General features: G+C 43.3%; 1 protein-coding gene across 2 annotated transcripts in view; it reads right to left on the bottom strand.

Moving 5' to 3' along the window:
- Window positions 1–25,684, bottom strand: part of ankrd11 (ankyrin repeat domain 11) — a 103,069-nt gene that overhangs the window by 11,664 nt on the left and 65,721 nt on the right. For both annotated transcript variants that reach the window (XM_056608320.1, XM_056608319.1), the window contains exons 2-8: window positions 22,142–22,287; window positions 17,626–17,755; window positions 7,229–7,402; window positions 5,931–6,131; window positions 5,257–5,399; window positions 4,824–4,971; window positions 52–4,498 (exon numbers count right to left, since the gene is read on the bottom strand). In XM_056608320.1, the coding sequence (XP_056464295.1) occupies window positions 52–4,498; window positions 4,824–4,971; window positions 5,257–5,399; window positions 5,931–6,131; window positions 7,229–7,402; window positions 17,626–17,755; window positions 22,142–22,228 (5,330 nt within the window). In that variant the 5' untranslated portion in view covers window positions 22,229–22,287. The remainder of the gene's footprint in view (window positions 1–51; window positions 4,499–4,823; window positions 4,972–5,256; window positions 5,400–5,930; window positions 6,132–7,228; window positions 7,403–17,625; window positions 17,756–22,141; window positions 22,288–25,684) is intronic.

Raw genomic sequence — 25,684 nt, 5'->3', positions numbered from 1 at the left:
TGAACAAGACCTTAGGCAAAACAGGTTTATCTTACAAATAGACTGAAATACCTTTCGAAGAAGGATGGAGAACAAGCATTCATGGACATGGTCATCGCAGAGGAGTTCTGGCAGTCCAGCCCGTCAAACAGGTCTGGGTAATCTTCAGCACTGCAGGATGGCGTCCTTGGCGTCTGCATAACCTCTTCGTAACTGGGACAGGAGATGACAGAGGTCGGCGTGGGGACTCCTGTTGGTCGGTTCTGATCGGGCCTGGGCGACGCAGGGAGGTTCTCTTTCATTTGGTGGCCCTCCATCCAGTCGTTCGAGTTCTGGCGGTCCATAGATGCAGGCTTACGATCGGGCGACATCATCTGAGCAGGGATCACAACATCCTTTAGCTTTTTCTCCTTGAGAGCAGACTCCAAGGTGTTGGGCTTCTTGACCGTCAGCTCATTGCGGTTCTTCCTCACTTCCTCCAGGGACTTGGTCTTTTCCTTGAGTTTGGGGTCTCCTGATCGGTGCCTGAGCTTCTCCATCTGCTTCATCCTCTCCTTGTGCCTCTTGTGACGCTCCTCGATCTCCTGGTCCTTAAGACTCAACATCTGGCCAAAGCTGGTGAGGCGGAGATCTCCGTCCACCAGGAGCTTCTCTCGTGGGCGATGATCCTTCCGCACCACCTCCTTCATCTGACTCAGCTTCTCTGTTTCATCCTTGATCTTGGACTTTGTGTGGTCCACCCTGCCGCTCTCTTTGTCCAATGCATCTCGATTCCTCTCCTTCTTTACGTCATATTTGGGACTATCCTCCTTTGAGCGATCCTTCAGGAAAGTTACCTGTGGATTCTCTTTGGAGCTGGACTTAACATCCTCTTTAGAGTGTTTGACTGAAGCAAAGCCCTCTGTGCACTTATGCTTCTCCTCTTTGATCTTCTCCTTGTGTTTCTCCTTCTTCTTTTTGTCCTTAATTTTGTCGCTGAGGACACTGCTTGTCTTCTCTTTGTCCTTTTTGGACATCTCTTTTTCAAACTCAAGAGTCTTGTCAAATTCGTCTTGGCAATCAGCTTTTGAGCCGTACGGGAATGTGTAGGGGTCCGCCTCCAGGGGCATGGGCTCCTTCTCAAAGGGCAGGCTCTCCCTGCGACAGTAGGACTCCCTGATCTCCTCAGTCTTGTCCCTTCTCTCTCCCTTCTCCTTCTTCACCTTCTCCTTGTCATGGCTTTTCTTGGAGGAGGAGGAGGACGAGTGACGGTGCCTCTCCTTCTCCCTGAACTTATCCTGAGGGGTAGATATGGAGAGAGAGTCCCTCCTCTCCTCGCACACATCCGGCAGGCTGATAGAGGAGTCGTAGTAGCTGCTGAGGACAGGTTCATTGCCGTGGTCCGTGAAGCTGTCTGAGGACATGTCGCTGTTCTTGTCATTGGAGTCATCTTTGCAGTCGTTCATGGCTTCCTCCTCCAGTTTCTCAAGGAGTGACTTCTCGTTATCACCACTGCTTTTGGAAGGTTTTCTTTCTTGTTTGTGTTTGCTCTTGGTTTTTTCGTCGCTGCCGTCCCTCTTGTCCACCTGTTTCTGCTTAGTTTTCTTGTCCAGGTTGGATTCCACCGACATCCTGTCCTTCCTCTCCTTGTGCTTCACATCCACAGAGTCTTTCCTGTCCTTGCTGTGTTTCTCAAGGGAGCCTTTCCTTTCTTTCTCAAATACTGTCTTGTCTTTTTTCTTGTCTTTGTGTTCCTTGTCTTTCGGCTTCTCTGTGGTGTGTTTGCCGTCGGCAGAGAATTTTCGGGCCTTTTCAGACGTGAAGTGGTCAAGGTCGTCCTGATCGGGCGTAGATTCCTTCCGGTGGGAGTCAGACAGGCCGAGCGAATCACTCAGCTTGGCCACACTCCCGTTGTAACTGTCCTCCTCATCGTCGCTTTCATCCGTGAAAATGTCGGCGATCTTGTACCAGGTTTTCTCACGGATTTTCTCAGGCTTCTTCTCCTCTTTCTTGACCTCCAAGAAGTCTTTCTCTTTGTCTGCATGCTTGTCCTGAGAAACCTTCTCCTTCTTCTCTTTCGTTTGGTCCGAGGACATCTTGCGGTCTTTGTCTTTTCCATGAGAGTCTTTATGTTTGTCTTTGGCTCCTTCCTTCTTATCTTTGGCCCCCCGCTCTGCATCCTTCTCTTTCACAGCCTTCTCGTTGGAGTTCTTCTCCTTCTCCTTCTCCTGGTCAACTCCCCTATCTTTAGGTTTCTCCTTGTGCTTGTCAGCTTTCGTCTTTTCCCTTTTTTCCACTCCCTCACTTCCCTTCTTTTCTTTCTCTTTTCCGGAGTGGTTTCTCTCTCTGACATCTGAGGATTTCCCGATTTCTAGGTCCTTGAACAAACCGTCGTTGCTGTATTCCTCCCGGGCTGACTCCTGCTTTATCTTGACCTCTTTACGTTCCTTTATGAACTCGTAGGAGTCCTTGCGGTCGCGGCTGTTGTCGATGGTGTCCTTCTCTTTCTTTTCTTTATTATCTGCGGACTCTTTGCGCTTCTTTTCTTTCTCCATTGTGTGTCCAGAGTTCAGCTTCTGTTTGTCAGCCAAGTCTTTCTTCTTCTCGCCGGGCTTCTCAAAGGACTCTTTGTCCTTCTTCTTGGAACCAGGCTCCTTCTCCATTCTCTTTTCACTGTGGTCTGACTTCTTCTCTTTGACTTTGTCTTTCCGCCTCGTCTCCTCCTTCACCGTCTCCACGGTGAGCTTCACAGCGCTGTTGGCTTTGTACTCCTTGTACTCCTTGACAGGGGCATCCCAGCTGTCTTCTCCGTACATCGAGGAGCCGATGGAGAGGTCCGAGCCCCATCTGTCGTGGTGATCATCTGAGGCACTTAGCTTACTGTCGTCAAGGTTCAGGAAGCGGTTGTTGACGTCGTAGGTGTCATACTCAGAAGATTCCTCTTTCAGAGTTTTGTCCTTTTTTGATTTCTCCTCCTTGGCGTTCTTCTCCTTCTCTGCCTTCTGGGGTTTATCTTCTTTCTGCTCGTTCTTCTTCTCTATTTTTGAAGAGGACTTCTCTTTCGATTTTTTCTTTTTCTCCTCTTTGTGGGTCTTCTGCTTTTCTTCCTTGGGTTTCTCCTTCTCCTTTTGGTTTCTTTCCTTCTCCGTCTTGGTCAGCTTTTCCCTCTCCTCTTTGCTGGCTTTTTCCTTGTTAGACTCTTTTGTTTTCTTGTTTTTCTCCTCCTTAACAGGTCTCTGTAGCTCTTTCCCCGACAACCAGTCCTTGTCCTCAGGCTTGGTCTTCGAAAGCCTCTCCTCCTTTTTAGAATGGTCTTTTTCATGTTTTGACAATTTGACCTTGCTTTCCACCGTCTGTCCGTCTGTGTCCACTATTGAAGACTTTTGCCTGGAGTCATCAAAGTCGAAAGAGTAACTCTTCACAAACTTCTCGTTCATGTCTTGGTTAAGAACCAGGCTGGGGGCTTTTTCTTTCTCCTTGTTTTTATGCTTGTGCTTCACTTTATGCTTCTTCACAACCTTTCCATCAACATCGGTTTTAGACACTGCACTGTCGATGTTGGAGTTCTTGTGGATGTCGGAGCTCTTCTTGTCTATTGTGCCACTGTGGATGTTGTTATTTTTCTTCTTGTTCTCCTGCGTCTTCTTCTTCACCTGCTTCAGGGACTCCACGCTTGAGTCTGCAGACGAGTAGTCCGACTCACTGGTTTGTCTGGTCCTTACAGAGTCAGAGAGGGAGCTGACGTCTGACCAGGGCGGGGACGAGACCGTCTTCCACCCGTCTGTCCTCCACTGCTTTGGGTGCTGCTCTGCTAAGGAGGGTGCTTGCTTCTGCGAGTTTGGGTTCCCATGGGATGACGAGGAGGCATTGAAGGCAGAAGATTCTTTCAGGCTCACACTAGCAGAGTCCTTGAAACTGTTGGAGCCCTTGTCATCCTCGCTCTCCATGTCCCCGCATTCAGAGTCCGACGTGAACTTGTCGTTGACCTTTCCAAAGCGGACCTCTTTGCTCACGTTGTTTTTGGTCTCCTTCTTGCGCTTCTTTTTGAATTTGTTCTTGTCCTTCTGCTGTTTCGTGCTTAGTGTGACGGAGTCCCTTGCCTTGGCGTTCGCCGCCATGGCCGGTTGCCGAGGTGTTGGCGTTGGCGTGAAGCCCAATGTCCTGTCATCCTCGTCCGAAGTGTTACTGTCCGAAATGATTCGCCGGACTGCTTTCTTTGGTGTGATTTGAGAGTTACTTTTGGAATATGTTTTGACCGACTCCGTCTTAGGAACAGGGGTGATGTTGTTGGGCTTAGGAGTGGGCTCCTTGCGGAAATCCTTTTTGAGGAGGTGCTTGTCGTCCACGGGCGGCACACGCTCCTCCTCGTCATCCTCATCAAACTCGTACTCATCTTTGACGGGTGTGACGGCATTGTTCTTGGCCGACTCGGCGAGCTTCCCCTTAAGCTTCATGCCCTTCTCAAACTCAGAGTCTGTGTTGTTACCGTCCACTGAGCTAGACGGCGCAAACGACGGGGCGTCCTCCTCCTCTGAAGACTCTGGAGATAGAAAGAATAGAAGACCAGATGAGTATGTGCCAAATACATTTTAGAAAGCGATATTCTAGGTTTACAGCGTCAAACCTCCACCATGTCTTGCTCTGTCCAAGCCAGATGTAAACTGTATAAATAAAACACAGTTTAATCAAAATATCGACACAATAGAATTCCCTGTGATGCAAGACGCTTAGGATAAAAGCGTCTGCTAAATGCCCTAAATGTAAATGCAAGATCTTTACACATATGTGTGCAGGTCATGCCAGTATTCCATCAGCTGATAATAATTACATCATCGGTAGAGGACGGAGAGATAGAGCTGACCAACCTGATGAACTCTCTTCACTGGAGGTGTATGTCCCCTTCCCCAGCAACAGGTTGAGCATGGTGGGAGAGTTGGCCACCTTGAGCGCCGTCTCACCTCGCCGGTTACTCTGCCGTGGGTCTCCTCCATACCGCAGAAGGAGCTTCACCACCTGGAACACAACACAGTCAGTAAAGTACTACCAAATTCCTTTTGAAATAGCCGGTCATATTCCAATATATACAACATAGAACATACACAGGTTGTATGTAATACAGAGATACATTGTAGATCTTATATAAATTGAAGCTATAAGCATAGTAAAATGTCTCAGGGGAACCACAAAGGTTTCACACAGTTTGTCATGTTTTAAAACTAAAGACTGTGTTTTTGTTAAAGTTTTCTAAACACCAAATACTGTTAAAGGATCATCAGTAAACTAGCTCTTGCTCATCACCTTGAAGTGTCCATTGTTGGACGCATCATGTAGCGGGGTGTCGTCGTCCAGGCCCTTGGTGTTGACCTCTGCCCCCGCAGCCAGCAGCTGCTTGGCTACGTCGTAGTAACCACGGTTACAGGCCTCATGCAACGCAGTCCAGCCTGGACACACAAGCATCACGCAGGGTGTGTTATATAAAACAACTGACCAATGTCAACGAGCCAGCTCATTTCCTTTTCAACATAAGATGTTGGTGATTTCAGTTTGTAGCTCTGCTACATGTTGATGTTTGCTTTTATTGTAAACTAATGTGTTCCTGTATTGTTCTTTAAGGACTCAGTACTCCCATAAACACATATCAAACCCTAAAACCTACTTTCCAAAATCAATTTTCATTGAGTGTGACTTGGAACTGCATTATAATACATATGAGCCTGTGTTATAATATATATAATCAAAGACACAAGCATGTACTTTCACTTCACATTTTAAAGCTGTGATACTAGCTTGTGCTTCCACCCCACACCTGGATATCAAGTCTAAACAGATGATTTACCTGGTTATCATTAAGCATAACATTGGATCTCAGTGTACCAGTGAGAGTGACTCCTCAACAGATAGTCTACCTGTGTATCGCTAAGTGATTCCTCAGGGGATAGTCTACCTGTGTATCACTCAGATTGACTCCTCACCTGCAAAGTCTTTTACATTCACGTCGGCCCCCTCACTAATCAGCTCCTTGATGCGCCGTGCCTCGCCGCGGATCGCCGCTCGGTGGAGCCGTGTCTCGCCACGCTCGTTGCGCTTGTTCACCTTGTCTTTGGTTTTGGATGCCGAGTTCGGCGTTCCCTTCTGGCCTAGGCTCGAATGCGACTGGTGCTTTGGTGTCGTGTCTGCATAGGAATTAAAATACGACAAGTTTAGTATTTTGGTTGAACCGCAGTGTGGCTGTTGCTCGAACCACTGCAATTCAAACTAGTGTGTGTCTGATTCCTCTAATGGCCAGTAGAGGATGATCTTGCACTCCCTTGAGCAGGGGTTGTGTTCCTTACACAGGGAGACTGCCTGAGCTGGTTTTGTTTCATCACATTAACAAGATGAAATCCAAGCTCTGGATGCGTTTGCATCACAAAGTCTGCCGAGCAATTGTTCCCAAGTGCTGTTTGAAACTCACAAGCTTATCCTGAAATTTCCAAGTGTTGTGGAATGCGCTAAAGAATGATTATACAGGTTAAACACGTTTGTGTTTGAGCTGGTGTGAGAAAAATCTCAACCGGGACACAAATCACATACCAGAGAACCCTTTTGGTCCATACTGGGCCAGCCAACACCTTATAACACACCGGACACAGTCCAAGTCCTGCTTAAGGACAGGGTCCCTTTGGAAAGCAAGACGTGTATGCGTTAGTTCTGTGATCTGACTTCACATGCTGAGATTGCACGCTCGTCCTTCTTGGCCACAGAACTTTAATTTCGTTTTCATTATTTGCACAACAAACCAGCGTCCAGGTTATGTAATACAGAGAGCGAAGGTGAGTTAAGAATAAGTGAAGAGAAGTCAAAAATAAGTGGGAGATGCCAGCTAGCTTACACACAGCTGAGGGATGCAATGCAGTTCTAATAGGAATGGATGAGGGTTATCGTGTATGTACGGGATCTAATAAGACTCTTTAATGAAGCCTAACCGGATGAAGGGCGATAGAAAGGTACAGCTTATTTTTAATTTTATTTTTAAAGTAGACTAACATAAACAGATCGACCTTTACGTTTAGATATAAACATATACAATCACTTTAACAATCCATTAAATGTAAATACACGCACCAGGATCCACATTCAAAGCAATCCACTCCCATCCATAACGATCAAACACGAAAGCACCCCCTCCCAGAGACACACACTCCCAACCCACACACTGATCACACACACACTCAGACACACGGATCACTGTGAGTGGCAAGGGGACGTGGGATCAATGTTAAGCAGGCACCTGGACTGTTGACGGACTCCTCGGCCGTCATTTGCATGAGCAGAGCCACCTGCTGGCGTTCGGATAGGGGGTAGCCGGCCCGGATGCCCGGCATGCCCATCCCAAATGGCAGGCCCGCCTTCCGCGTGCTGCTGGGCTCCTTCTTGATGCGCTTCCTCTCTGGACCCTGCTTCTCTGTTAGGGCGAGAGAGGGGGAGAGCAAATGAGATGGGGTAGGAAATTAGTATCTAGAATAGAGAAAGGGCTTGATCGAGCACGACTAAGACCAGGAGAGAGAGAGGAAGAGAGAGAGATAAGTAGAAAGGGAGCGAGAGGAAACAAAATGATGTACACATTGCAAACACACAGCTGACGTCATGCCTTTTTCCCCTACAATTGATTGCATGGATTCTTAATTTTACTACAAAACAATTACTGATTAAGTAATCTGACAAAGCAACACCTTGCTCTGTGCCACTGTCTCACACTGACAACCTCCCAAGACCCACGCTGCTTTCTGATTGGTAGAGAGAGAGGTGGGGGTGTGGATAAAAGTGAGAAGAGAAAAAAGAGTGAGGGGAAGTTACAATAATAATTGGTGTGCGTTTCAACTGATCAGGCCTTGGCCAAGGTCACCGCCTGGCCCGCCTGGCTGGCTGGCTGGTTGTAAACTTGGTGCGAGGGGACAACAGCAGCTGGTTGTCCCAAAACATGCCCAGGCTGTATTTTCAGTTGGGGCAGCATACCAACCCATGCCCCTGGCATAGAACCCCGTGTGTACAGAGAACAGCAAAGTCATAGTCTATTAGCCCTGCTCGCATGCAACACACCCACAACAATGCAATATTATCACACAACTGAATGTGCTGGCTAATTCTGGCACATTTACAGCAATGCAGTGTCCGACAAATAAACTCATGAAAATGACATGAAAACAGACAGATAAACAAAGTGAAGACAGACAGGACAGAGCCAAAGTCTTACAGTTAAAGATACTAAAACCCCGGCGGACTGCAATCCAGAGAAAAGATTACCCAGCAGAGTCTGTGTTTCTTGCTACGTTAGCCGCACTAGCAACGCCAGCAGTGCCACTCAAGGCTATGAAAAAACAACAAAAATTAATGGAGAGTGGAGGAAACATATTTAATGAGTCATGCTTATGTTGGCAACAAACTTTCCGAGGAGCGCGTACATTCAAAGAGAATTGTGGGGAGGATCTTCCATCAACATCTGTAAACATTTACAGCTCTCCCCCTCCCTCGCTCGCTCATAGTGGAGGTACTCTGAGGCATTGAGACACATTCCTCACGCAGTAGTATGACAGAGTGGTTTTTATTTAGTTTTGAGCGACAGATTGCAGAAGATACTATGTTAGCACTTCCAATATGTGTTTACAAGGCTGGGCACCTGACGCAGGGAAGTAAGGCCACTCTCCCCCAAGCTCAGAGCATTGCTATGAAAACGATATGCTAGGTTACTGCAGTAACTTGCCTTAGCTACATCAGGGACACGCTAAACGCTGCCTATTGGTTGTGACCATATGAAACAAGCTAGTCGTGTGCACCAGCGTGGTTTGTTGGTTGGATGGATGGTTACTGGTATGAAACAAGCTTATGTGGACTAGTCTAAATGCTAGTCATTGATACGCATCAAACGAATGTGGACTAGCCTAAATGCTGGTTATAGATATGGATTAAATTTATGGACTAGTTATGCACCATTTTAAACACTGGTAGAGTATTGAGATATATCAGACATGGCCATGGACGTGTGCTTATGATTAGCGTGTGATTATGAACACAGAGCATAATACCCATATTAGCTTTGTTTACTTGTCTCTTTAGTCAAATTGTACAGCAGTATAGTGCATAGCGAGCAGCCAGGCTGGGCGAGAACGTGCAATTTCTCAGGACTACATTACAAAGAGATGGGTTAGGTATTCATTGTTAGGATGGGCTGATTTTTTAGCCTCCCCTGTGTTGAGATGAACTCTAGCGATGATCATGGAAAAAATCCGAGACGCATGCTAATCAACGGCCAAACTCAGATGCTCGATGCTCTACACACAGCGACGCACACATGGAAGGCAAATATTCCCAGCCGTCATTCAGTTGGGCACACTGTCTGACAGACAGGATTAATAACGAATGGTGCGCCTGTATGAGTGGAATGTCCTCGCAGAGTTTACTAAGTAGTTCTCAGTTTCACAGCAGAAAAATTACACCATTTCGCTTCCAGATGGCCTGGAAACTATCCGTCCGAGCAGCTTTCAACTGCTCTGACAGCAAAACAGAGGGAAAGCCAGTGGGCGAGCCAGGCCGTTCACGCCAAGAATAGACTGACAACCTGAGCTTGGGCTGGTGGAGAGCACAAAAAACAATAGCACTGGCCTTTATTCTATGTAGCCAGGTAACTGTTTCATTGTGTAGCTGGAGGCCAAACGGAAGGAATGACTGAGCTTAACCAAACTAGTACAGCAAAACGACCCAACCAGGTATGTCTACAGAGAAGCGGGATGGAGAGAGAGAAAGAGAGAGATGAGGGAGAGGGAGAAAGGATGAGTGAGCAAGAGAGAAAGTGGTGGAAGAGGGAGAAAGACTAAGCCCACATACACACACCATGGAAAAGACCTGCACAAACAGGAAGTGAGGGCACAAGAGACAGGAAGTAGCCCACAGGATGTTGTTAATGCTTTCTGTGGAGCAAACAGCAGTGGCAGCAAGCTCCTGCTATTTGTTCCACACAAAGCATTAACATCACCCCCGGTTTTCACCATTGCATCAGCAATAACTCGGTATGCTATGGCCTCTTCACCAAGGATGCAACCGTACAGTGCATTGGTAATTAATAAATTAACTCTTTATTTTGCCAATTGAGAAATATAACTTTCCATTTAGAAAAATGGCAGCATGACTGATGGAAGTTAATCAGTCTCATCGGATTTTGAAAATAAAAAGCCACTGAATTTTAAGCACCGAATATTTATCCATTGAAATAACGTATCTGGATTTTTTGCATTTATTTTTCAATGTTAAAAAGTTCAAAATCCAATATTCAATATTCAAAAATTCAACTTCAATATTTTCAACGTCCCCAAATTAAAAATGCCAAAGTCAGCTGCAAAATTCAATGCACGAAATTCAGCGTTAACATCTGGGGACCCAAGGAAGAGCAATCTATCCTAGATGCTAGATTGCGGTCAAGCAAGGAGAGTGAGTGAGTTAAACAGGATGGTGTGTTAAACAGGAATGAAGTCGTTCACGTGCGGAAACATGCATAATGTTTTTTTAAAAGCTTAATTAAAACGTGATGTTATTATCATCATCGATCACTCGGATTGGGGGTATTCGTTTTGTGACACCGGGCGCCATTAAGTGGCTGGAGCAAAACGGTTGTTATGCCTCTGTGGTGTCACAACAAGAGCGCAACGAGCGTGCAGAGCCAACACTATTCCGCACTGAGTGGCATGATTCAGATATGAGGATGACATATTAAAAGCAGGTTGCTGTCGGGCGCTTCGTCCATGGAATAAAATTAACGATGTCCCGTCGTCCCGGGGACGTAATTAATTGTCATCGGGATAATCAATATTCTCTCTCGGGTCGAAGAGAATTTTGTGGGCACTGACTTAATTTTTCTGCCAACCAGAACGGGTTCGCGGTCGGTGGAAAAGACTTGCGAAAAGGTTAATGAAAAAAAAAGGACTGAGCTTCATTCAATTGGCTGGCGTGTGTTTGCGTTGTTCAGTGAGACGCAGAGACTGCTTACAATAATGGTTAAGGCCTTTTTACACCGGCAAGCTGGTTCGCTCGCGGCTTGGCACGCCCAGCTATTTCACCGTTTTATCTCAAGTTTCCTGTTTAAAATCAAGGGGTTAAAATCCCCTGTTCGTCACGGCGCAGACTTTCTTGGTTCACTGGAGAAGGCGGGGTTGCGCACCGAGTCTAGACCTCTTTAGAATAATTTGCATACTCCTGAATGTTTAATTGTTTTATGAATGAAAACACCAGCATGCAATAATAAGTTCACATCCGAGCGTAGGCTATAAACGCGATGAACTATTTACAAGTGAAAACACCCCCCAAAAAAACAAAAACCCATATTCTTTATCCCGACAAAAGCCTTGTAAGGACAGTTCCTCTGCGTCTCTCTCGTAGATCGCACCATCTTTCAACTTCTTTGTTTAATGCCCGATCATCATTAGGTTGACCAGACGTCCCGGTTTTGCTGGGACAGTCCCGATTTTGGGTTGCATTTTCCGCATCCCGACAAAAGCTTGTTGGCACGCTAAAATGTCCAACCACTATGAATTGTCCCCTGTTGTCAGCGATAACATAGCCAACGTGGTCTTATTATAGCCCGATCCTTAACTAAAAGCCACATAGTAAGAATAAACCATCCATATGATTTCAACAATGTGAGTGAGGGCATATGCAGCAGGGATGATCGCACAGTGGAATGCTTATGGAAAACCAGCGGACGAGCGCTGGGCGGAGATGTTCACGCATTTCAGAAGCAGGGAGATTATATTCAAATATGTCAAATTTTTCAGTTTGCAGTTTGTCTTGTCAATATGTTAACCTACTTAATATTTGTTTATTTATTTAAACAGCGATCCGCCTTCAATTCCTCTATTTATTTTTTTTGCGGTCTTACCTGCGGACACCGTGGATTATCCACGATGTCCGCAGGTAAGACCGCCAACCGCGCATCTCTATTAGTCTTTACTTTACTAGTTTGTTCTTTACTAGTTAGTAAACACTGCCCGTGAGCTCCAGCTGTTCATGGGATTCCCTCGCACAACTGGGGGCGGGGTTCCCTCCATTCCAACAATGGATACATCATTACGGGTCCCCACATTTCTGCCATGCCAAACTTTTCGTCGTGGGGTTCTCTAACGTCGCAGACGAAATAAATCGCAGTTTGCAAGCATGTCACATTACAAGACCTCGTCTCGTCGCCGACTTTTCAAGATCGTGTACAACTCGTCTGCGACAAACGAATCGGGGCCAAATCGTGTAGACTGAACCAGTACTGGCAGACGGTCACGGAGACCACAGGGAGTTGGTTGTCATCTTGAAGCTAAACAAATTTAGTCTGGAAATAAATATATTATTTTATCAACAAGAAAGAAAGCGGTAAGTAAAAGAAAAAGCCAGCGAGAGAAGGGACAAAATGATTACAGTCAAGAAAGAGCCCCAGAAAATTCAGGAAAATTAGAGTAGAGCCATTAGCTCAAGTACTAGGGCCGAAACTTTGGGCGTTATTCGCCCATTTGTCCAGCAGAGGTTGCCATATCTTTTGGAAGATTCTTTCTTTATTAGTAGTTTTATAGCGAGTCTTTCCATGTGCATTACATTGCCTAGCTCTCTAACCCATTGTTGGAAGAATGAGAGTACAGAGGGAGATGGCTTGCCCTTCATAGTTTGTGATGTTGGTATTAAACACCACTAAACCAGAGGGGGTTAGGAGTGGGTTAGGTGTAATAGTTTTATCAAAAGCCTTTGGCATTTTATTGATTATAAGAAAGACCATATAATTTATATTATAATTTGAAGAAAGACCAAAACTGACGTGTAAGAGTCCCTGTTTGTTGTTTACATTTATCGCATAAAGGAGAAGTGTTAGGGTATATGCCATGGAGCCTGGCTTTAGAGTAGTGAAGCCTGTGGACTCCTTGAAACTGTACTAAGGAATGTCTGGAGTTTATTGAGCTGCTATGAATCCCATTCAGGATTCCCTTCCCAACCCGTTTCTGTAAGTTCCATGCTAAGTTCCTGCTCTCAATGATTCTTCACATTTTCCCCCTACCTACTTCTAATGGTAGTAAGGTACCATTAGTACCTTATATGACTGTTCATAAGGCAATTTAACCGGTTACAAGTGAATTTTTTTCTGCTGATCCGTCATCTAGAATAGTGTGTGGGTTTTTGTTTGCATTTTTTTCATCTTGAATAGCGCTAGCGCTGCTGTGCAATTTCATTGAAACTTTGCACAGTGTTAAGTTTAGCTAATTTTGCAATTTTTTGCTATTTTAGCTATGTTTGCAAATTAATATTGATATTTTGTGTAATTCTGCTTACAACATAAACAGCAAATGCATCTTTGATATCTTTTTGAAGAATACTGATTCTAACAAACTGGATCTGCATGAAACACACACACACACACACACACACACACACACACACACACACACACACACACACACACACACACACACACACACACACACACACACACACACACACACACACACACACACACACTAGCACCACACTCAATGTTCTACATCATCACACAGACACAATGTGCTACATCACCACACCACCACAAGACACTGTTACACAATCCAACATATCACACCATCCTACAACAGCACATGATGACACCACCCACTGCCAAACTCATAATACTCTTACACAAACCACAGCTCACCACGCAATACAATACACCTGAAGAGACGCATCCATTCTGAACTGACACTGGCAGGTTAGCAGCCTTGCTACCTACCTTTACATAAGCTGCTTTCACACATACACGTAAGTCCTGCTATTCTCCTGATAGGCCGTGTATGTGAACGACGTATCCTGACATTGGTATCATGAAAAAATACTACCCTTGAGGTAGTATTTTTGCCGGTGGAAATGTTAATTACCTTACATGTGAATGAGGAGTAGAAAGTCTGCATTTAACACCATTTGAGTTGGCGTGTTGATGAAGCTTCGGTCTGCATTTGCATGTCATTGAGTGGCACCCTAAATGATAATTAGCCTGTTGCCTTTTGTTCGCTGAATGGTTAAAAAATATTTCAATGTTGGCACTGCTTTTCAGAGTCATTCGTTGTGAACCTCAAAAGATAGGCCTTTTCATAACCCTAAAAGTACTAGGAATGGGCATGGTTATTCGAATATTCGATTATTCGAAATGACATGGGTACCCATAGATCTGCTGTGCCAGTGCATTGAGCAAGTGAAAGAATGGATGTGCCGAAATTTCCTTCAACTAAATGAGGACAAAACAGAGATAATTGTATTTGGTTCTAAAACGGAAAGGCTTAAAGTAACCCAACACCTTCACTCTCTGTCCCTGAAAACCTCAATCAAAGCCAGAAATCTAGGGGTTATCATGGATTCAGATTTACATTTTGATAGTCACATCAAATCAGTTACAAAATCTGCATATTATCACCTTAAGGGTGCACTCACATTAGGCCATCTGGCCGTGGACGTGGCCGTTTTCACACCTAACCGTGCTCAAACCTGCCAGTGTGAGTGTGGCCAGTAGGGCCAGGCCTGGCCAGCTTGGCCACTTGGGAGAGGTGTGCTGCTACGGTACGGGCCGCCACGGTACAGATGCTAATGAGCCGACACGCGCACACGCACAGCTACTGAACCTGAGCTGGATGACGTACAGTCCATGCGACGACCATGGAGATAATAAAGGCGACGAGCCTTCTTTCCCATTAAACGGTAAACATGGCGTCAAGCGGTTCAACTGTTGGTTCACGTTGGTCCCATAGAGAAGTCGAGTGTGTTAGCCATTTGGGCAGACGATGCTATTCAGGCACAGTTGGAGAAGACCCACAAGAATTCCGATGTATTTGGGAGAATCCGCGACCATATGCAAAGTCGAGGACACCTTGTGTTGTTGGCCATTGTTGTTAAAACTCTGACTGGCGGCAGATTCTATTTTGGTCTATGCAGCGGACGCTTGGTGATGACGTGTTACGACGTGATGACGTGTGTACAAGAGCCTACCGTGGCCAGGCCACAGTTGGGACGGCCAACGGCCACGGCCAGATGGCCTAGTGTGAGTGCAGGCCAGAGAACAATGGGGCCAGTAGAGCACAGTTAGGTGTGAAAACAGCCAACGGCCACGGCCAGATGGCCTAGTGTGAGTGCACCCTAAAAATGTAGCAAGACTTAGGTTGCACTCACACTAGGCCATCTGGCTGTGGCCGTTGGCCGTTTTCACACCTAACAGTGCTGTTGTTTTTTTTCGTAGTTCGGTTAACCGGTTACTCCATTTTTTTTAATCTAATATTCGAAAATTGATATGCCTTCAAATGCCCATCCCTAAAAAGTACACATCATACAATTAATTACAATACATAAGTTCACAGCTGCACGTGTATAAATACATTTTTCTTTTATTATTATTATTGTTATTTACAACAGTTAGCTGAACATTATAGGGTCCACTCCCTGTTTTCTCAGTTAAACACAGAAATCAACTAAATTTTCCCAGTGTTTCTTAAATGTGAAATGAAGCAAAAAAAGACGCTCCCTTTCTCCGATAATGCAGTCGTTCGTGACGCCTTTCTTCTTCGTCGTTTCTTCTATTTATTTCTAACTCGTGCTCCATTTTTTCATCGATTGATGGTCCGGATTTTGTGGATGCAACAGAATATTTGATGCATCGTTGCAGCAACAGTTAAGATGATCGCGATGAGTTCTGCCAGTTCTGCCTCCATGCTGTCTGCGGTCAAAACAAAACAAACTAGATTGACAGCGGGCGCCCGTATCCCGCCTCCTGCGAAATTAGACCCTACGTCATGTCCCGCCCCTTGCAGACCCACCCCCCTAAACCCCCCGTTGATGTTGGAACGGCATCGATGTCCGCATATAAAGCATTAAGTGTGAATAAGTGTGAATCACCCTCACGGTTGACTGTCCTGAAATACAAATTCGGAAGACATGTGTGAAAACGGCTATAGGGGAACTGCAAAGTACTCCCACACTGAAACTCAGAAATACCCACATCGATAATGCACACAGATCAGGCCTCTGTTTTATGCACACCAGTCTAAAGAGCACTAATGATACTCCAGGGCTCCAGACTAACTGTTTACACTAGGAGCAGTGTGGCCCCTAACTGAACATTTTAGGGGCACCACCACTAATTTAGGGGCACACCCTAAATCATCATGCAGATCATTTCTTCACTGTATTACTAATACACATCTTGATAATCGATGCAGAAATTACAATGTGCGGTTTCTAATTCTGTGTCACATTTTATTGTGATTCTGCGTTCGACGAGCACGGAAGCGACAGTTTCACGGGAGTGCACCCGCTTGCCGTGCCGCTTGACAGGACGCTGCGCCTCTCTGCTCGCTCGCCTCGTTTGGGTACCCGTGGGTACCCGACGGGTGACGCGCACAATTTGGGCGAAACGGGTGAAAAATAATGTAGGTCTACTGTGTCGGACGTGGGTGTGGGTCGGGTCGGACGCCGGAACAGCGCAGATTTTGTGATTGCGAGCAAGACTTCTCCGGTGCTGGATATATTATTCAGGAGTGGAGGAGGAACAGTGGATGATGTGCTTTTTTTGCACAGCAATCTAAAGCACCAGGCCAAACACCACATAGTGTAATTCCCGACAGTCCATCTATTGTGTCTAATTTTCCTTCGGGTGCTGGTCGGGCGTGGATATCAATTTATAGCGGGTCGGGTTGGGTGCAGAATGTAATTCGCGCTACTGTCGGAACACGGGTCAGATGTGGTTTTAAGTATTGTGGGTACAGGTTCGCAAAATAAGACCCATGCAGGATTCTGGCACTGGCACACTAGCCGTAGGTTCGAAGAACGAGTCAATAGTTTGCTCACAGAGACGTTTACGCCCGCTCGATATTTAATCTCTAGGACCCTGCCCCTCCACACATTAGCCACGAACAGTGGCCATTCCCTATCCTTCTTACACTCTTTGGCCTGCTACAGATTCCAGATTCGTTGACGCGTCCCTTCCCAGTTTAACGTGATATAAAAAAAATAAAAAAAAGGGCACATGTGCGACCAGATGTAAAATTCAGTCGCACACTCGCATTGTGGTCGCAAAATGCTGTCTGGAGCCCTGTTCTTAGCTTTCACTGGTTATAACTGAAACAAAATCAAACGAGAACTGTCTGATCAGAGGGAGACATTAGTGTCTCTGAGTCTGGATGAAGAAGTCCCACTCCAGCCAGCTGGGGTCAGTCCAAACAATCTCCACCATATTGACGTCTCCTGCACCCCTCTGGAGATCTTCTCTCATTTGTAAGAGTATGTGTGGAACTCCTCCACTCTCTTCCCAACCTGGCTCCCTGGTACAACTAAATTCATCTGCCCTCCCACATCCCATCAAGACCTCAGTGGGAACACGTCTACTCCCTGTCACAGAGACGGTGGGAAACAAACACACCCCTCCTCCATACCAAAAAAAACCCAAAAACACAAAAGCAGGAAGAATATCAGTGGAGTACAGTCAATTAAATTTCTTTGACGTTGCTAATTCACTCTGCAAGACATTAATCAGAAGGATGGATAGTGTTTTAGCCAGGATATTCAACTCCCAGCTAAAAGGTTCCGAGTTTGATAATGAACCACACAAGCCATTGTTAAGGTCCAAGTATTTGGGTCACGCCTGCAATTTCTTACCTGAGTCTGAGTCCTTCTGGTCTCCATTGGTTCCAACGGTAAAGGGGAGCCTCCTCTTCGGTGCTTTCTCTTTCGCCCCATCACCGCGGTCCACCTTGGGTGTCTTGATTGACAAGGTCTTTTCTTTATCCTACAGGACGGGAGAAAACACCATGAACATTTTAATCAAAACAGTGTTCTTCTGTGAAAGTAGGGCAACTCAAAGCATGCTGGGAAAAATGATGGTTAAGATTGCTGACACAAGCCACAATAGTATTAGCTTTCTTTCTCCATTTCTATCTGTCTGACAAGCAGCCATTCCGGCTAATGAATACAGGGAAATTACAGCTAGGTCATCTGGCTAGCCTCTTTTCTTATTCCAAAACACCAAGTTACAGTATCTGTCGCTTTAGCTCTCAATTATGCCAACGCCGCATTCGGTTATTAAAAAAAAAAAAATCTAATTTGTTCCTCCCCGTTATTACTAACACCACAGCTGAACTCAAGAGTTTGTTTTAGATCCAGATCGAGAAGTAGCGGATTAGTAGTCTTCACCATTGACGCTGAAAATATGTAGTTATTTTATTTTTCCTGGCTTGCAGCACTTATAGCGCTCCCGTGTCACATTGGCTAGTCATTGTTAGCTATATTAGCCTCTTTAGGGGCTCAATACGAACATTTTATAATGTAGCGTGGCTAACTTTTTAATTTGGTAGCACCCTAACAAATTTTCCTTTTTCAGAGGTGAAATGTTTCTCATGTACTATCCATCTGTGCTCCTTGATTTCAACAGTAATTTCATCACTCACTTTAAATAAGTTGTCAAAGGTTTATATTGCATAGGGGTCCTTTTCTATTTTATCCCAAGCACCTCGACATATCTTTCCTCCCAAACCAAACCTTGCATAATGTACAAAACACTTTTTTCGATGATCAAGGCAGTGTGTCTTGAATGAAACTTAAGTGTTTCGAATAAGAGCACTCACAATTGAGCCGCAGTACAGCTGCACTATGACTTCCAGAACTGCATAAAACCTTAGCAGTTGGCTTGCATCGCAACGCCATCCATTACCACTCATTTTATCAAACGGAACAAGACCTAAATCAAATCTTCCGACGCCTATTGTCCTTCTACCACGCCGAGTGGCTGGACGCAGCACTCTGTGGCTCATCTGGTGTGCGTCCAGCTTTACATTGAAACTCTGATGTAATCGAGTCAGACTCAGACCGAGATTGGATCCGTAAGCCACTGACTTTCTCCACACTTAACTTGCGTGATATTACAGCTTGGCTTCTTATAGCGTTATTCCAATAAAACATGGGTTTAATGTTTAAAACCCATGTTTTACTGAAATAATGCTTTATTAGTCAGTTTCATAAATGAAATGTCTTCAACGCGACAACCCTATTGTAAGAAGTTTCAGGGAGAACCCTGTATATACGGTATATATAAATATATGTATTACCCAGGAAAAAAAATTCCCTTGCATCCAAAATGGTTGAAAATTCAACCATTTTTGTAACATTCTTGAGCCCTGGCCTAAGCAACTTAAAATTGTACAAGAAGTAAGCCAATATCAGCCAATCAAAGTTAGTCAAATACACAGAAAATCTATCATTTTGGACAATGAAATCATTGTCCATAATCATCTTTGCATTGCGTCAACGTGAATGGGAACGAACCATATTCAGTCATTTAGTGTCTTAACAAATAAGGCTCCTCCTATCTATCCGCTTGTCAGGGATTTAACAGTGGCACTCAAAGTACAGCAGGGGCGCTACATTCAAGACACTCAATTTTCATTAGACTTTATTGCCTTTCTGGAGGAAATGGTCCCACACCGAGCATCGTTTAGCATGCTTCATTTTTTATCTCAGACTGCTAGCTAGCAAAGCCGTGGATATGCACCACGTATACGCTAATTAACCGATAGACTGGCATGTGTAACCGGTCAAAACTATTCTCTACGGTTAACAGTTACATCCCTAGCATTAAAGAACAAACAAAATACTGAAACATAAACAAAAAATAAAGACAGACGAACATTTAAACAACAACAAATACCAGTATTGTTAAGAATTTATTGTCATCTCGCCTTTCCAGCAACTAACAGTAAAGAATCAATAAAAATAAAACAAATCTGTACGAATACAATATGTATCCAGAGATACCTATTGAATACCTAATAACAAATTCACATCAGCATCACTTACAGCATGTCCACCCAGTGTTATTTCAGAGTGTCCATTCCTAGACTTAACACACCGATCGATACATAAACAGACCTTTTATTCGGGTGGTACAGCCTTTGTATCCCATCACTGCTGCAGGCGTGGCAAAAGCAATAATAGCAGTACATGCACGTGTTTGCTTACATTCTCTCTTTCGCTCTCCCTCCCTCTCAGCTGTCTAAGCCTCTCCCCTTGCCACACCCCAGTCATAAGACTATGATGTCATACAACACTAGTCAGACCTTGTCAGATACACAGACACACACACACACACAGTAAACCATTTCATATCAGACCAGTACGATGGTCTATATTTGTTATAGTCACATCCTTGTTCCGAGGATGTGACTGAGTATAATTATTTAGTTTTAGTTTTTAAAGATCTGAATTAGAAGTGACATTTTGTTATCACTGGGCAATGGTCTCAGTCGAATGCAATCCTGTGCACAGGGTTGCACATCCACCCCTCCAAGTGTACACTTGTCTTTATTCCCAGCAGAGAAGCTGTTAGTCCATAGCCTAGATATCCAGGTAATATAGCTGTTAGCAAAGGTATTAGCTTTGCTGTTAATCAAGTCATTTGCCTAGCTGTAAACCCAATCTATAGCCTAGCAAACGGCTTCCAAAACCCTCTGTCGTACCCCGTCAGAACCTTCAGTTTATGCAAGACATAGAAAATCTCAAGTGATCTTGCAAAGCCCAGTTAGTGAATAACTGGCCTTAGGTTAAGCCTAGCGGCATAGCTTCTAGGGGTGGGAAAAATAATCGATTCTTCGATGCATCGCTAGAACGATTCTGTCTCGATGCAGATAAATTAATAATCGGAATTAAAAAATGTGCGCAAACTCACAGCCAGACACAAGAACTCCTTCTAATTCAAGAGCAGCTTTTCCTTTAATGACATAGAAAATAAAGATTAGATATAAAATAAAACTGAAATCTATTTTTTGCATGCTTACATATTTTGTTATAATGCAAGCTGCATTGATTATTGCATTGTTCATAGAAAGTCATATTTGTGACAAAAGCTTTCTCTCTTATGAAATATTAGATAAGTTAATTCATCTGTTTATGTCTTTAATGATCATCACAAAAGTAGGAATTGATTAGCAAACCCAGATGTATCTATATATTTTTGAAAATCAGGCATGGAAATGTACATAAAAAAAATTGTTGCAAAGAGATGCATCGATAATCGCTTCAGAATCGAATCGTTGACCTCGTAATCGGAATCGAATCGTGAGGTGCCAAGAGATTCCCACCCCTAATAGCTTCGCAAAGCATTTAGTAATCTGAGCACAAATACAGATTCAAAATGTAAATAAATCCAAATACATGGACAATTATCTGCTTTCTAATCTAAAACCAGGAGCTGGGATACATTGCATCAGAGATAATCTCTTAACCATATGTTCTCCTACAATACACAACCATTCAACTCTGTATGCTTATTAACTGGCAAAACCAAGAAAAACATAATTGTACCAAACAAAGGGGATTTTCTGACATATTAACTTCTCCAATAAGACTGACATAAACAATGGTTCAAAGATGTTTATGCACATTTTATATCGTCACTATATCATCTGGTTATATTTATAAGGAGAGGGGACCCCGTCACTTCATAAAATATATTGACACATGTGCACGCAAACCCATATACATATATATTTTACTAAACTATAATAAATCATATATTCTTTTTACATCCATTCACCATGTGTGCTATGAACATCAAAGTATAGGAAGCGTTCATGTGTGCAATATGTATGCAGTCTTGTCAAAGTCTGCATACATGCATTAGCACACAAAATGGGGAAAACAACAGACGATCATCACATAGGCTTTCTGGTGAACCAGCACAGCTGTGACGCTATCTTTACATCCACACACCAGCACGAGATCTATAGGGTTGTGATGTCAGCCCTGACGGCATAGATGATGCTTATTTCAAAGTCTGAGGGGGTTCACTGTGGCCGAAAAACGAGTTTAGAGTAGCAGAATGTTGTGATGAAGATGAGGCTACAGCAGCCCCAGCTTTCAGCAGTACAGATTGATGGATGAGGAAGGGATTAACAGAGCCCAACTAACTGTAAATATATATATATAGCTGTGTACGTGTGTGTGTGTGTGTGTGTGTGTGTGTGTGTGTGTGTGTGTGTGTGTGTGTGTGTGTGTGTGTGTGTGTGTGTGTGTGTGTGTGTGTGTGTGTGTGTGTGTGTCTCTTTGTGTGTGAACACAAGTAAATGTGAATGTGCATTGGTATACACGCATAAGTGTATATAAATTGATGTGCTTGCGTTACCTTTTTCCCAGGCTGTTTTTCCACCATGTCGGTGTTGAGCGGGAAGGGATCATGTGGCGGCGGCTTTGAACCCCCAGCTTTGGGCATTGTTCAGCTCTCCCCGCGCCAAGCCTCATTCACGCAGCCATCGCATCGTCATCAACCGTCTGCAACACAGACAAAGAGAGAAAGAGTGTTAGCATATGGTCACTCGCCTTTTTTTTATGTGTTTTTCAACTTTATGGACAAAACATACAACACATACAAAAATAAATTAAAAAAAACAGTACAAAACAGTTAGGTCATCGAAGACAGGGCATAATAAAGCCTACCATGTACAATCAAGACACATGTTACAGGTTACCTCCATAGTATTCCTACAAAAAAAATCAAAATATCACCAGCATGTCATCACAGGTCAGATAAAGTCCCGAGTCCAAATAAAGTAAATCCAGCATAGGAAACCAAATTGGCTGATTCTTTATGGCTTTTTTAAATCCAAGAAGCATGCTTCGAAGTCCAGTGTAAATTCGATCAGACACAAATGTAAAAAGTAATTTGTAAAATCGAATCTAAATAATATTCTTTCTTCATACTTGGCTTACTCATTTGATAACCATTTTAGCCAGTACTTCTGAAATGTATTAATACAAAGTCTAAATGCAAGTTTTTCCATCTCTTACTTCTTTTACAATTACTAACCACTCTTTTGGTTGGTGGTCCCTTGTTAAGCCACTTTTTGGTGATTGCTTTTTTTACACAGTTTCATCTTCTGTTAAGGTTATGTTTGCTTCGTTCTCCCAATTAGTTCTAATATAAAGTGTAGAATATTTCTTGGAATGTTGTAAACAGGAATATAATCTTGACACCAATTTCTTACGGATTTTGCCTCCATAAGCATCAATAAGAACTTTGATGAGATCCAAATCAGCTTCATCATCAATTTTAATGTTTCGGGCAAAATGATGCCAAATCTGTAAATATCTGTAGAAGTCTTGTCTGATTAATTTGTGGGATTCTTGAAGATGTAGGAAGCTTTGTGTGCTGGTCGAAATTCCGCAGTATGATGTGATGCCCTTCCTGGTCAGTTGTTTAAACCTCAAGTCCAGCTGGGCTGGTTTAAAATCATCATCATGTTCAACCCATCTCAGCACTCACGCTATTCTCACCAATTTTAGATTCTGACATTCTTTAAACCAGATATTGAGAGGAACCATTGTAAATGTATTTCATTTTTCTAAATAAATGGTCTTAGAACTTGTATCACCAAGCAGGGATTGAAGTGGGATATCAAGTTGGTTTATTTCTAGTTCTTTCCATTTTGCTTCGTAATCATTGATACACCAATAAATATGATATTGTAATTGTGCTTATAATAGTATTCTAGACAAGGTTGAGACATGCCTCCCTTTTCTTTGGATAACTGTAGTGATTTAAAACGTACTCTCGATTTCTTATTCTGCCATATAAACCTAGAAATCATCAGATTCCATTCAGTAAATTGTTTAGTCGGTATCTGTACCAGTAGGGATTGGAAAAGAAACAGTCGTGGTAAAATTATCATCTTTATAGTCTCTATTCAATTATGCATACTAAGTGTTAGAGGAGCTCATCTATCCAAATCTATTTTTATTTCTTTTGTGATGGGGTGATCATTTGTATTATATATATCAGTTAGGTTTCTTGATATAATTACACCAAGATACTTCATAACATTAGCTTTTCGCTTAAAATTATATATTTTACGTACATTTTCTTGCTGGAAAAAGTTATAAGAAAGGGTTTGGGTCTTATGTACGGTTAATTTGTAGCCTGAATAAAGACCATATTGTTCAAGACTGGACACGAGTTTTTGGCAGGCTTAAATCTGGCTCGGAAAGGGTGACCAAGACATCGTCCGCGTAAAGGCATACCTTGTGTACTGTTCCTTTAATTGAGATTCCTGTTATCCCAGCGTCCTCTCTTATTACTTGGGCGATTGGCTCCATAAATAATGAGAATAGGGTGGGGCTTAAGGGACAGCCTTGCCGGCATCCTCTTGTGTCCACACCTGAGAGGTTACCGTTTATCTTAATCCGTGCTGTCGGTAGGTGGTATATAGATTTGAGACATCCTACTACTTTATCATTAAAGCCAAAACGCTTCAACACCAAATACAAAAACTCCCAACGCACAGAATCAAAGGCCTTTTCTGCATCAAGGCTAATCGCTAGGAGCTTTGATTTTCTTTTATATATGTTATCAATCAGGTATAACGCATGTTTTACATTATACTGTGTATGCCTGTTTTTAATAAATCCAGTTTGATCCAGTTCAATCAAATCAGGAATAATGTTTTCTAGTATAATTTCCAATATTGATGCGAATAATCTATAATCAATGTTAAGAACAGAAATAGGTCTTCTACATGAACTTCACTCAGTCTTCTCTTTTCCCACCTTTTGTATAATAGATATTATGTCCTGTTTCCACGATGCTGGGGTCTCACCACCTTTAAGAACATGGTTGAAACATTTTAAAAGCATAGGTGTCAAGTTATTCCTGAATATTTTATACCATTCTGCTGGCAGCCCATCTCCCCCTGGTACCTATGTTTTTAATCTAGATATGGCCCTGTCAATCTCTGCTCTTGTAATTTCTTGTGTTATGAGCTTATTAACTGTTCAGGGTTCCGCTAAATTAGGTTGGGAATATAAGTTATTGTAATACGCTTCAAAGGACTTTCTTAGCCCTAGGTCCATTCTCATAATAACTTTGTTTTATGTACTTACGTTTTGTTTTATGTACTTTGCCAGCATCCCATAAAACACTTGGTGATATGTCCTCAGTACAATTAAATTCTAGGTAAACTTTAATTTTTTGATGGTCATTTAGGAGGCTGGTGTTAAGCCTCCAGATGGTGTTTCTGGGCTGGGCATCCAAATTTTGTCTCAAATACACTACAGAGTGACATCACTTACCCCAATATTGCAATCCACTATCCTATGTCTCTCGGAGTTAAGCATAAAAAAATATCAGCGTGGGAGTGGGGGAAATAAAGTATACTGCTTTACAGATTGGTGGAGTTCCCTCCATATGGCAAACATACCGATCCCTTTGAGCAATTTCCTTACAACGATTCAGAATTGACCTGTTTAGATGGATTTGTAGAGTTCATATTGGGGTGCAACTGTACGTTCCAATCCACCCCCCAAATCAGGGTGCCTTAGGCTTCAGAGGCAATTAAATTAAATATTTATTTAAATCAATAATTTGTCCTGTCCTGGTGGTCTGTAGACATTAAATAATGATACTTCTTTTGAATCTATAAACCCTTTCACCAGGACATAACACCCCTCCTTATCCGTTATCTGTGTGGACATAATTCAATATTCTTGTTGAAGCATAAAACATCCTAAGCAACTTTCATCAGTGTACTGTAGACCCAAGGTGAACTTAACATTGGAACGTGAACAATTATAACAAAGAAATCAGAAAAGGAAAATAACAGATTCATAAATATCGACTACCATAACAGACTTCCTCATAAAAATAAATCGAAATCGAAAAGGAAAGCCTTTGGTT

Source organism: Gadus chalcogrammus, chromosome 14 (genome assembly GCF_026213295.1).
Source record: "Gadus chalcogrammus isolate NIFS_2021 chromosome 14, NIFS_Gcha_1.0, whole genome shotgun sequence".
NCBI classification, from domain to species: Eukaryota; Metazoa; Chordata; class Actinopteri; order Gadiformes; family Gadidae; genus Gadus; species Gadus chalcogrammus.
Note: the sequence above shows the minus strand (reverse complement) of the source record. Positions and strands in the feature narration are given on the sequence as shown.